This window comes from Electrona antarctica, assembly GCF_951216825.1.
Source record: "Electrona antarctica genome assembly, chromosome: 20".
In the NCBI taxonomy this organism is placed as follows: Eukaryota; Metazoa; Chordata; class Actinopteri; order Myctophiformes; family Myctophidae; genus Electrona; species Electrona antarctica.
This window is the reverse complement of record NC_136801.1, coordinates 17758769-17773194: the sequence shown is the minus strand read 5'-3', so window position 1 is coordinate 17773194 and position 14426 is coordinate 17758769. Positions and strand designations below refer to the sequence as shown.

General features: G+C 42.5%; 1 protein-coding gene across 2 annotated transcripts in view; it reads left to right on the top strand.

Annotated features, from left to right (window-relative positions):
* Nucleotides 1-35: 35 nt before the first annotated feature.
* The window catches only part of LOC306913465 (partitioning defective 3 homolog), a gene marked incomplete at its 3' end in the record, with an annotated part of 531789 nt that continues 517398 nt past the window's right edge, over nt 36-14426 (top strand). For both annotated transcript variants that reach the window (XM_079490132.1, XM_079490131.1), the window contains exon 1: nt 36-492. In XM_079490132.1, the coding sequence (XP_079346258.1) occupies nt 373-492 (120 nt within the window). In that variant the 5' untranslated portion in view covers nt 36-372. The remainder of the gene's footprint in view (nt 493-14426) is intronic.

Genomic DNA, 14426 nt, shown 5'->3' with positions numbered 1-14426 from the left:
GTAACATGTGTGGGTAGTAGTAGTAGGCTAGTCTCAACTGTGCTGCTCTGCTCTCTCTTCGTGGAAGTTTCTCCCAGTGAGTCACTAGGAACTGGGAGACGAGACGCCACCCAGTGACCCAGCAGATCCAACACTGGATCCCCACGCTGGCTTCCCCAACTCCGAGGAGCGAGGATCTAGGACCCACACTGACACATTCACTTTCACAGTCCTCGGAACACCAGTAGCCAGGTGGTCTTCTGGTACCCGGTACCGAATGATCGAGGGATTTATGGAAATGTTATTTTTGTCTTTTCGTCACTCCTTTTCTCTGGGATGTTTCTTTTGACGCGGCGCGCTTTCTGATTGGAATTACAAAGTAGCGAGAGAGAGATGAAAGTGACGGTGTGTTTCGGGAGGACCCGGGTGGTCGTTCCGTGTGGGAATGGGAATATAAAAGTCCACAACCTCATCGACCAGGCTGCCATGAGATATAAGAAAGCGATCGCCAAGGTAAGCCCGTCTGTCTGCGTGCACACACAGCTGAGAGAGTGGAGCCGCTTTGCCACACTATCCTCAACATGGCGCGTTTCTTGGAGTAAGGACGATGAGTGTAAATATAGAGCAGACTGTTGTCACTTTATATATTTGGATCGAATCGATCCGACTGAAGTGTACAATCCTTGTGACATGCACGTAGCTATTATTTTGTTGTATAAACATGACTCGATCACAGTGTGAAAACAGCCTACTTTGCCATTTGGTGCTGCTGGGTAAGTTAGTGTAGGCACGAACGAGACTGCATGCATGCATGTATGGCACAACAAGCTGCACAACACACATTTATCACGATGTGTTCCGTTTAGATTAGAACATTAGCAGCTTTGAATCAAACTGCTTGACGAAAACTACGCTGCCAGTGTTCCACTGTTATAAAACTTCACACGGAAGCATGGCTGCAGTCTCGCCTGCCTGTCTGGCAAAGTAGGTGTGTGTGTGTGTGTGTGTGTGTGTGTGTGTGTGTGTGTGTGTGTGCGTGCGTGCGTGCGCGCGCGCGCGCCCGCGGTGGGGTGCACGTACGTACCTGTGGGTTTGAAGCAATAGAGACACACGGGGACTACAAATTTCACGCCCCCAAATGAGACAGCGGCCCCACTTCTGGTCCGTTTCAACTGTGTACTGCAGCTGCCAATGCAATCCCTATGAGAAGCATCATAAAATACCCTAATTTCACTGGTTCATTACTGAGGCTATAGCGATTTTTTTTGTGTTCTAATAAAGTGTCCCATATGTTTGATTTGTCCTTTTCAATGTCACATACCTGCCATCTCAATATACATCCTACAATGTACTATAATATACTCCATCAGTTTGTGAAAAGTACTAGCATTGTAATTCTCAAGTCAAAGTGGTCGCACGGTATATACGTCACGGATGCATCCCTTGAGGTTTTCAATACCCAGATATATTTGTTGTAATTCGTTTCATATGCTATGTATTTGTTGAAAATGATCTAAACAGCATCTTGCAAGACTACTATTAATACTCATCTGGAGAATTCACTAGGTAGTTGAAAATGTCAGGATGTCACTCCTCCATTTATCTGGGTTATTTTCCCATGCAACTATTCAGCAAAGTTAATTATACAACAAGTTGACAGCGGTAAAACACACCGTCGGAGCTCCGTGGTAGGTAGAACATATATAGTGAGCCCGTGACATGTTCAAAATATAGACATGAATAACAAAGTCAGTCGGGATCGGGATGTATATTGAGAATTCCACTCTTCAAAGTCGGCGCTCGTAGCCTCGTAAAGGCAGTGACGTCCCTTAAAAGCGACAGGTTCTCTGTCTGCCGTCTCCCCTCTGCTCCGTTAACATTATGGGTAACTCATTCAAGTGGTAAATTAAATGTGAAATACATCCTCTATTGAGAAAACAACAATATATGTTGACAAAGACACTTCATACATTTGGAAACATATTTTTATTCAAATCAATATAGTCTTCAATTCATTTCATATTATTTTAAAAGTAGGCTAACTACAGTTGAATTTCAACGGACTTCTATGGGCTGGCCTGCAGTATCCGTGCCAACGGACCAGAAGTGGGGACGCTGTCTCATTTGGGGGCGTGAAATTTGTAGTCCCCGTGTGTCTCTATACTACTAGCTTGGCAGTTTTTTCATAGTCCCTAGACGAGGCTTTATCTACTGTGTCTGTCTGACCTAAAGTTTTGGACAAATGGTAGTTGTTGTCACTTGTCACACATCAGTCATAGGTTATTCAGGCCATATGACAAATACACCGTGGTGAATGGTGATGTGTGAAGTCCTTGTTTTAGTTTAAATGGGTCTTGACGGGACACTGATTGAGTTTCCCTTTGTGGTTTTATTAATATGCAGTGCATTAAATCATACAGTCAGTAATGACTGAGTGAGTTGAAAATGGCCTAAAATGGAAAATAAAAATAAATCCTCAAATTTGTACTTAAGTACAGTACTTGAGTACATGTACTTAGTTACTTTCCACCACTGCTTCCACCAAAGTACGAAGCATGTGTTTCTCATGTGTGGAGCTGGGGGCAGGTGTGGTTCACTGGTTCAGTTTTATCACTGAAGTCAAACAATGACACACACTAGAGTAGGTCAACATTAACACTGAACTCTTGAATAGCACTTCCTCTCCTCCCTGAGTGCACACACATCCGACCATGTGCACGCGCATATCCACTCGCTACTTGTTCACCTCCATGGTTGTGCATGCTTTTTCCATGCTTCAGCACAACGGAAGGCGACCGGTCCATTGATCCATGGAGTGGTGGTGGTGTAAGTGTAGCCTTTCCCCCCAGGAGGCCACTTGGCTGGCTCTCAACCCAGTCTAGCACCATTGCAGACCAGCCAAGGCATTTGGACAACTCCATCACAGCTGAGCTTAGATAGGGCAGTGTTTCCCAAACGCTGGGTCAGGAGGACCCATTTGTGGGTCATCAAATTCCCCTTTTAGGTGTCGAGCTAAAACGTTTGGGAACCACTGGCTTGCTGGGTTTCCGAGGCTACTGGCTTAGAGGCTACAGTTGGGGTTCGGTACTTGCCATGTAAATTAAGTCTTGTTAATGTGGTGTGGCTCTTTAGTTGTTACACTAAACATGTATTCCCTCTGCTGACAGTGTCACACCGATGATTTCCTCTTCCGTCTGAGGTGTTGTCTCACCCCAACCACGGTCTGTTTACCCTCCTCCCCTCTGGGAGACGATACAGGAATCTTGGTTCCAAGTCTAGCAGACTCAGGAACAGCTTCCCCTCCGCTGTCATCTACCTGAACTCCTCATCCACTCCTCACCCCCCTCAGTGACAGCCCCCCTCCCCCTACCCATGTTACATGTTGTATCTTGGGACTCTGTACACTTCATCCTTGTTGACTGGTGCAATATCACTGGACCTTAGTCTAGCGCTTCTGTGCACTATGGGCTACGTGCAATAAGGACTACTATGTGCAATATGGAGTGGGCAATATTGAATGTCTATTCTTTATTTATCGCCTACTGGCTGCTCTTACTGCATTTACTTACTGACCTCCACTTAATGTATCGCTTTATACTGACATGTTTGCACTCTGGTGAGATGCGAAAATACCTTTCGCTGTACTGTACTGTACTTGTACTGTACATTGACAATACATTGAATCTCATCTCAATATAGGGCATGGCAGTGGCAGCCATTTTGTGGTGCCACCGATATAAATCCCATTCCTTTTCGCACAGAGGTTACCACAAACATCTATATAAATGATGTTAAGCCTGGAACCAAACCTTCCAGGTAAATGGTGAATAAACATTTTGATTCTGTGTCAATACATTTTTGAAAACAGCGTATAATTAAATATTCAAATATATTTTGACACAGAAGCAAACATTTCAATGTTTCCATCTGTGGCACTGCTATGCCCTATATTCTTCATTCTCTAATACTACTTCAGAACCATAAGGAATGTCCTTCTATATGTCGAGCATGATGCTAATCCTAACTGTTTGCTCTGCTGCTGTGCTTGAACGAGACACAGAGACATTACATCACATGCACTCTACTGATTCCCTGCTTGAATTCAAAGCGCATCTCTTAATTAATTATTAAACATCTGCCTTCTATGCTACCTTCTTGCACCTACTACTTGCTACTGTCTGGTTTAATAAATTCAGCCGGGCTCATATTTCACCGCCTTGCACTTCTCTGTTATACTTGAAACGTTACATAACACCGTCCCGATCAGCTTTACTGTCACAGGTGTAAAGAAGACGTGGGTGACGTTCTTTAAAAAAAAAAAAGTGCGCTCCCGTCATTTTGTAGTTTTATAATTTAGTTAGAGAATAGAGAGGATCGAGGTAGAGTGAGAACAGGAGAGAAACGGAGACAAAGAGCAGGATTGAATCAGCTTAAATAATCAAAAGGGATATTTATGTACAGTACATACGCCTGACATTACATAATCACCTACGGTAATCACAATTATTTGAGTTGATCGCAATTATTATTATTCATATGTTCCACTGTTCAATGCGAGAAACACAATTAAATCGGTAATGGCAATAATTTGTGTGATAATTAACTTTGTTATAATACAATTTGTAATCGTGACAGCCCTAGTTGCAAGGTCAATGTATTACCTCTAAACATAACGGGGCCAACATGATCGTTGTGTATTGTTCTGTTTTAGAAACATTAGCATCCTATGCAGGTGTGTACATACTACTGTACATATAGCATGCTGCCATGAGGCGAGGTGAAAAAGAGGCAGTTGCCCACATCAAACCATTTAAGGCAGGTGCTGGACCAAAGGAAGACAATCATAAAAGACAAAAAGGTCTGCAGTGCATATTGCAGTTTCCTTAAGTGCAATTTATTGGTACATCCAACAGTGAGGTTTTGATCCCATGCTCTTCATCAGAGAAGTATTCCTTTGTGAGTACAACAAAGGAATACTTGTTGTTACTATATATTGTCCAGGTGCTGTGGATTTGATCATTGCATTTCTGGTCGGTTTATGAATGTGTGCTTGTTCTACTGTTGCTCTTCTTGTAAATCACTGATAAGAGCTTCAGACATTTACATTTCAGGTGTTGAGTATTGTAACGGAACCCAGTCTCACAGCCACAAAGCGACAAAAAACAAAAACATCTCCATGAATTCAAGGCTTTCATGGGCTGAGTAATTGATAGAAAATGATCCATTCTTTGGGTGAACTATCATTTTAACTTTTAAGTACTGCATGCATAAATCAACCACTCAAGAACTATCCACCCAGAGTCCATAATTAAGTTTGCACGGTCATAGATGATTCATGCTTCAAGCCCTTTGAGGCTTTTCATCACATTCATTTGTCAGAGAAAATGTTTCCCTCCCATTTCCCCCCGCCCCCAAATGGTTATTGAGGAATAACTTTTCTGTTTACTGATCTTCATCAGGTCAGAGTTGACTGAAACGTTTTTCTTTAGATCTGCAAGCTCGCACCGCAGCGCAAAGCTACTATTTTCACTTGTTTGGGTCCTGGGCAAACATCTGATTTCTCTTTTGGGTTTTGAGCTAAAAAGTTTGGGAACCGCTGTCCTAAAGGATTAACTCTAATGGTTCAGGGAACCCAACCATGAAATTGACTAGATCAACTTTGAATGCAAATCACTGCTACTTCTGTCCCTTGTTTGTGCTCCTTGCAATGCAGTCACAGGGACAGAACATTAAGCTTGAAGCATGCTTCATTGTCCTGTCTTTAGTTTAAAAGAAGTGCATCCTTCTATAATGCTGCCCAATGTCTGTAGATCTGCCTCTTTAGATCAACTCACCCAACTCGTCATTTCCCAACATCTAGTAGGCCTTCGAATGGCTCCGACGTGGGCTTAATTGCTTGTGTCCCCGAGCAAATTCCACAAATTCAGAGCCATAGACATGTCACAACATACATGGGTTGTGGAGATACACGGACACAAGAACATCCTCCGGGGACAACACAGTTATACCCAAGCCTAGACTCACATTTCTCTATTCTCTTCTCAGTAAGATAAGAGAAGATAAGATAAAATAGACTTGCATTGATCCCCTCAGGAGATTCAGGTGTCATACTGTGTAGCTGCAACAGCAGTGAAATACAAGAGTGTTACAGGAGCAGTGATGGAAGAAATTTACTTTACAAGTTCGGCATTCAAAATGCATTTTACTTGAGTAAAAGTAGAAAAGTATTGACATCAAAATATATTTAAAGTACTACAAGTAAAAGTACTCATTATGCAGAAGGTCCCATTTCATACGTTTTCTAATGCATAAAATGTGTAAAAAAAAATCATTTAAAAATAGCCGATCGCCTATTTTCAAATTGCCAAAGTATACTGTATAGGTCTGAATTGGTTTGTAATAATAATAATAATAATAATTAATATCTACAACGTAACTAGCAACTCAAGTTGTCAAATAATTATAGTGGTGTAAAAGTACAATATGTCCCTTTACGATATAATGGATTAGAAGCAAAATATTAGAAAATTGGAAATAATCCATTAAAGTAATAGAAAATCCTCAAAATTGTACTCAAGCACATTACTTGAGTAAATGCACTTCGTTACTTTCCACCACAGTACAGGCATAGAGTAAAAACCAAATGAAGACATTGCACTGGGACTGTGAATGAATTGAATTAAGTCATATCAATAAATATACGGTCTGTCAGCAATGAATATCTCAATGAGTATATCTACAGTGCTGACATGCCTTTGAAGTATCTGAATGAATATACAGCCTATCAACAGTGAATTCACTAACAACAATGAATTTAGTATTTAGTCTTTTGTTTTGATGTGAGTTGTTTTTAGTGGCAAATGCTGTTTCTTCTTATGAATCTTGCATAAGGAAATTACAATTAAAGAAATCTGAATGTGCGTCGTCCTGGCTTTTGAACAGAGGCCACATAAAGTGAGTTAACAATATTTATCTGACTTTCATCTTCGGAGCCAGACACTTGCTTTCATTCTTCAGCCAGACACATGCGTTCGTCATCAGTTGTGAGCTTTATATGGAGAAAAGCTCACAGATGACTGCGTGGCGTGTGTCGGCCTGTGACTGAGTTAATGGAAATAACGAAAAAGAGTTGAAACCTTGAGTGGTTTCTTAACCCATTAAGAAGACCCGAGACCGATTCTAAAAACGTATATTGCTATATCAGTGGTGCTCAAAGATTTTCATGTCAAGGACCCCCAACAGACGGGTACTCTGTCTTATATATCTATAAATGCACGTCTCTGTCTGTCTGTACGTTTGTCTGTACGTGTGTACGGCTGTAATGCACGTAACTCGAAAACCCTTCGCCCCACCGACTTCAAATTCGACACACGCGTTCCACACCCCCACAGGCAGTGCAGTGCCCGGTGTTGAGTCGGTCAGACCCACGGTTGTCCAGAACCGTCACAAAAGGCCTCTGCCCGGGCTCTAGACAGGACCCATGCCCAGGGTCTATATATGGAGCTGGCCTGTTCTGACATCACAACACTCCATATTTGGGCATGCCTGACACAGAACTCCATATATAGGAATAAAGGGACAAAGAGAGACAGATCCAGAAATCTCCATATTTGGGCATAAAAGGGACACAGACGGGTGGAACGGGTACTCTGATACGGGTACAGCATAACCGGGTGGCGCATGGATCTCCAACCTCCATCGTTACCGACTCGGTGCTCTACAGATATAAATGGTGAATTTATATAGTTCATTTTAGCCAAAGTGCTTTACATAGAATGTGCATTACATTCACCCATTCACACACCGATGGCAGAGGAAACCATGCAAGGCACCAACTTGCACATCAGGAACAATTAGCCTCAGTGTCTTGCTCAAGGACACTTCGACACTAACTTTGACGGAGCCCAGGATCGAACTGGGAACCTCACGGTTCCATCGGGTCGCTCTACCAGCCACTTTACCCCTGAGCCACTGCCTGCCCCAATATGCATTTAGCCGCAGACCCGCATCTCAAAATATTTACTTCCAGGGACCCCCAGAAGAAATGATTTGGGTTGAAATTGTTCACTTTAAAATGTATATGTTAAAAGATTTGTCACAAATATTCACGATATTTCAAAAATAGCAGATCTACAAGCTCATATCGCAACACAAAGTGACTCGCTATAAGCTCGTTTACCTGGTCTCACACACACACACACGCACATGCACATTGCACACTTGCACAGACACCCACAGAGACACCACTCAATCCTTGGGGGCCTGTCTGTGACTGCCCCGTACCCTGCAGGTTCCATTGTTCCCATGGTTCCTGACTGTTTTCAGCCCAGTATGAATTGACTGTTGAGAAACATCATGATCTAGACATGCCTGACTGAGAGCAAAACATGGAGTGTCATTGGAGAACTCGGTGAACCTTGCTGCTTTTCCACAACAAAGGGCTCAATATGTTAATCGAGTGGTATCAGTTGCACCATTTGTTAATTCATAGTTAATTAACCATGACTGTTGACTGTCAAGAAGTAAAACGTCATGGGCAATATGTTGTTTCGATGGGAAACTTATGAGTAAGAAATGAATCAGATTTGGCAATCAGTAGCCCTTAAGCCCTGTAGTAGAAACCCAGCAATTTACGTTGTTTAATCTTAGCCACTGAAGAGTCCAACAACTTTAATTGAGAGTATCAAGTTGTGCAGCACAAAACCCGTCCCAAATTGCTTTGCGAATGCATTGCCTCAAACTCTGCTTTTGTGCAGGACAGGTTCATTGTGTCAGGCAGAAAGCATGTGCTCCGTGCATAAAAGTACAGATCAAATGTTGTAATCCCCTCTGCTATTCCCGGCTGTGGAGGTATAACGGGCCAGCCCTCGCCTGCACAGCTGCACAGCTGCACAGCACCACCACAAAGGGGGAGAGAGAGGGAATCGTCAGTGGAATGGTTGTCAGAGCTCATTAGCTCAATGCTCAAAGCAGCCCCAGTGGTTACATAAGAGAGAAGGGATCTGCAGTTTTGTTAGCGCCGTTCTGACAATAAGAATATTACAGTAATGACATATAATTGGGGTCAGGGTGGGGTGGGGTCAGGGTGGTGGGTGGGGTCGTTACTCGCCAGGCATGGGCCCCTTTGCATGATGGGAGGCCAATGCGATTGACACTAGGGTTGGGATCCGGAATCGGATCCAACATTGAGGAACCCAAATCAGTTCCATCCATCACATTTGGAACATGTTCCGGAACCGTTTATTATCACACTGTCAGAGCTGGCATGTGGACTTCACGTCTGATATGCAATTACAGTACTTGATGTCCTTGTACTTGTACTTGTTGTCAAACTTTGACATTTCAAGAATTCCACATTCAATTTGGTTTCATTTTTACACCTGTTAGTGTCCATTTGGAAGCCCCTATAGACGAATCCATGGAGCAGTGCCCTGCCTGTAGGCCAGGTGTAGCTAATCAGTGCTGCGATGTAAAGCTGCGCTTAACGGTACACCGCAGCTATGGCCTCGCCCAGGGCACCCCTCCTTGGAGTCGTTCCTCTATAGGAATCGTTAAAGGGAACCCTTAAGGAATCGGACCGTTAACATCCTAAAGCCTCATTCACACCTAAAAGACACCCGTCTTGTCCGTGTCTTGTGTCTTGTCCGTGTTTAATGGCCACCCCAATGCATTTCCAATGGAAGTCACATGGTTTGACCAGACCAAATTTTTGTTTGATGGGGGGGAGGGGGGCAGAACACAGCCATCAAACAAAAATGTTTGGACACGGACAAGACACAAGACACGGACAAGACAGGTGTCTTTTCGGTGTGAATGAGGCCTAAAGGATCCCAACCCTAATTGACTCCGAACGAGTGGGAGTGTAAGGGTCTCTGTGATGATGCGGCGGTGGTGGTCAAGTGCTGTATTTGGGGTTGTGAGTTTTGTTTGGTTGTGGACCACAGCGGGGATCACAGCGGGGCCAGCGGAGCGAGCAGCAGGAGTGTGTCCTCAATAACCCCTCGTTCTCTCTCTCACAGTGGAGGAGCTCTGCTCTCCCTCTCTAGCTGGGTCTCTCTTTGTCTCGCCATTGTGTTTCTCCTCAATGCTTGTCTCTCTTCTCTCTGTGCATGTTTGTCCTCTCAACCTTTCTACCTTTCTTCAGACTGGATCTCATTTGGGGCAGTTGAACAGATTTTCAACATTTTCATCTTAGTGAACCTGGCGTTGATGTAGGAAATTGCTCTGGGGGCCATCTGCTATTTGGAATAACAGTGTAACAGGGACAAGAACATTGCATTCACTGAAAAACAGATTGCACACTCTGCACAAAAAGAAGAAAACAGAAAAACCTACAATTTGGCAATTTTACAAAGAGGTAACTTTTTACAAAGATGGAAACTATATTTAGTTTCATACTTCGCTGTAAACAAAGTAGGCTTAGTAGTGTTAGTAGTATACTGTACACCTAGATATTGCAGAGGTCCAAAAGATCACAACACAACACAGTACAACACAACACAGTACAACAACACAACATACAATGTTCATACTGTAGGTCATTTTAGGGAGATGTACTGATATACTGTATTATAGACAGACTATAGAGCGTCGCAGTCCCGCCCCTTACTATGGACCAGGAAATGATTCTCCGTTCATTTTCCTCATAGACATTTCAGAAAGTATTTATTTAAAGACGTTTACGCCGCGGACAAAGCCAACTCGAGTCGTGACAAATCATGACAACAAACACAATTTTTGGGGCCGAAAAAATAATTAGAAAGAAGAAAAAAACGGCAGGTTACAACACTTTTTTTGTTGTTTTTCTTCTTTGTAATTATTTGTTTGGTCCAAAATATTGTTTGTGTTGTCATGAGTTGTCACGACTCGAGTTGGCTTTGTCCGTGGCGTAACCGTCTTTAAATAAATACTTTTGCAAATGTCTATGGGAAAAATGCATTGGGATTCATTTCCTGGTCCATGGTAGGGGGCGGGACTGCGACGCTCTATAGACTGTAATGGACTACATCAATGCGGGCCTGATTTAGGGATGCAACTATCGATTATTTTCTTAGCGATTATTCCATCAATAAAGCTTTTCGATAAAGCTAATCGATTAATCAAATAATCATTAAGTCAGCTATTTTGTTATGTTTATATGTCAACGAATTGATGTGCAGAAAGTCTCTTGTAACTTATTCAATTAAAATCGAAAACTGGCAGCCTAGTTGCCTGTCTGTATGTACAATCAAGTGACCACAGCTGCATGCATGCCCAGACTAGATTATCGTTTCAATTGCTCACACACACACACACACACACACACACACACACACACACACACACACACACACACACACACACACACACACGTATGTTTGCATGAATGGAACAGGAATGAGTGAAAGGACATACAATGCTCTGGTTGCAAAGCACAAGCAGAGTGAGTACCATCAGTGGCACTGTCATCATAGGCGAAACATTTTCAAACATTTTGCTGATTGTTTACTTTTTCTTTTCTTTTTTTTTAAACAAGCACAAAGTATAAAGTAGGCCTTAAATGGCAGAAGGTCTGTAGGACCTCGTGGCGCAACGGTAGCGCGTCTGACTCCAGATCAGAAGGTTGCGTGTTCACTGAACATTCTTGCCTTCTCGGCCTTGCGTGTCTGTGGTGTGTTCCTCCTCTGCACACCCCTGGGTCACAGAGAAGTTAAGAACCCATTTTACCATTTCATATGGCGTCTGTTCAGGAGCAAGTGCTTTTGTTGTGATCATTTCAAGCATCATTCGCATCAGTACTTCCAGGGTTCAAAGACATATCAAAGTGAGCTGGCTTTTTTCTAGCTTTAGTTCCAGCTCCTGTTGGCATATACCTGCAGTTTCCTTTATAGTCGTCGGTAGTGATTTCTTTTTCACCTTTTGGTCTTTCTTCGTGTGCCTGCCATCCTTTGAGCTGAATATTTAAAAGCTCTTTCCGCTGCCAAATCAGATCAAACTGTATTCTTCGTTGTATTCTTCATGTTGCTCAACTTGAGACGGAAATAATGGCAAACGGTGGCTTTGCTTTGTTCTGTGTTTGTGGTGTACATAAACAGACATAATGTGTTTGCTCCCATTGTGAGTTTTTATCACAGATAGTGCCACTCAGTGGGGAAAGTAAGTACATTTACTCAGGTAGGCCTACTGTACCATTTTGATGTATTTTTTTATTTTGTTTTACTTTACTTTACTGTGCTTATACTTTGCTTATACTTTGGCTATTTGAAAATAGCCAAAGCATTTGCAAACGCATTGCAAAGCAACGCGTTGTGAGCTTGTAGATCTGCTATTTTCATTCAAAGATTTTATACATTTAGAAAAAAATATTGCATATTGAGCACTTTTACGTCACTACTATATATTTAGATATATCACTCCAAATGTGACAGAACTGACACACACATGTCAGGCAGCATGACCTCCCAGTCTTCCTTAGCCGTGGCCTTGTTGCAGTGTTGATTTTAGTTAGTTAGTTTTAGTCATACTTTGAATAAAACTTAATTTAGTTTTAGTCATATTTTAGTCATGTGAAATGTTAGTCTAGTTTTAGTCGACTATATCCGAAGAGTTTAGTCGACTAAATCTACAGTTCATTTAGTGGACTAAAAGTTATTTTGGCGGCCTTGTCGGTGTTGTAATAGCTGATTTTAGACAGAAAATAGCCGATCTACAAGCTCACAACGTGTTGCAGCATGACGCGTTGAGTTAGATTAGTCTTGTAGTCTTGTCTTAGTTTTAGTCATCATAGCTTAGTTTTTATCTATTTTTTTTTCTTTTTGTCATTGAAAAAAGGTAGTCGGCAAACTTTTTCCGTAATAGTTTTAGTTGGATGAAATCTCCATTGGTTCTTCAGACTCACTAATCATTAGCCTGAGCTGTGAAGAGGTGGGACAATAGAGCCAGTGCAGAGGGCCACGTGACCTGGCATCACTTAGACATACGTTGTTGAACGGATACCCTTCACAGCCTCAGGAATGCCAGAGACCTCCGAGGGCAATTGGCATTCCTGTTCAAGTTGAGGACGGTGATGAATACTGAAGAGTTGGCGGTTAAATTAAATAGAGAGTTCCTTCTTAAATGTATTCATAACCCAAAAGCAACCTGGTGGACTGGACTGTTGTACGCTACATGTGCGTTGTTGCCTGGGTAACCACATGAACCCCGTGTGAAGGATTGAGCAGATGAATATTAAACAACTTCTAATCACACAGCCACTTCCCATTCAAGGCCTCTATGTTCAGAAGATTAGACAGGGTGTGTTTGCGTTTGTTTGAAAAGCTTTGACCCCGACGTGATTTGAACACGCAACCTTCTGATCTGGAGTCAGACGCGCTACCGTTGCGCCACGAGGTCCTACAGCTGACATGTTGTGAGCTTGTTAAATTTTTTTTTGAAAATGTTTAGCCTGTATAATGACTTGCCCACAGACTAGTAGGTGCCCGGTTAACCCATTAAGGCAGATTATACAAATGCCTTCTAAATTAGTAGTTCTCACACTTTAAAGTTTTTTAACAAATGTTAAATCATAGCAGAACTACAAGCTCACAGCGCGTCATTTCGATCTTGTAGATCAGCTATTTTCTAATAGACATTGCTGCCTTCCCAGTTTTAATGTGGTCAGCCTCTCTCTGCACCTTATTCGTTATTTCACACCTCGTCTCTCCTGCCTCGCGTTCAGTCCCCCCCCCCTTTTCCTGTCACAGATGAATCCTCATCACCAGGTAGTACTTAGGTTTCTGTTTGGAAAAGGAAACCATGAACATCCTTTGATGTGATTGTGTTTACCAGATTGGCAGCCAACAGCCCATGGTTGAGTTGGTCCCAAGCAGCACCACAAGCACTGACTCAGATGAACACATTGAGTGTTTATAGTCGGACAAAAGTAATACATTTTTCTGTCCTCATATAATTTGTAGTTGTATTTATATGATCGTGTTGCATTTATTTCCTTTAAATGCTTGTCAGGGTGGGGATCCCCAGTTAAAATATGATCATTTTGGGGGGTTGCAACTTGCAGCCTGAAAAAGTTAAGAACCTCTGTCCTAGGCTAGGAGACAGGCTTTTTGAGCAGGACAAATCGAATTGCCTGAAGCTTATACACATACTATATGCAGACCTGTATTCTCCCTGTCCAAGCAGAGACTTGGATGAGCAGTGGAAATGTGTTCGCTTGTTTGAGAGACACGGATTCGGACCCCTGGTACCTGTCAGGCCGGAATGCAGCTTTAACATTGAAACAGGAAATCCTGTAAAAATGTATGTTTAAGTTATTCCAACAGTTCCATGAGTGCAAGCTCCTGCAGGGCTGTGCAATGTTGGGATATTTTGGTCAATCTGTCTTCCTCGCTGTCGGAGCACCCTGTCCTGAATGTTAGGAAATGCTTCGGGCCAACAGCATGGCTTTAATGTGTGAAAAAATGAATGGGACG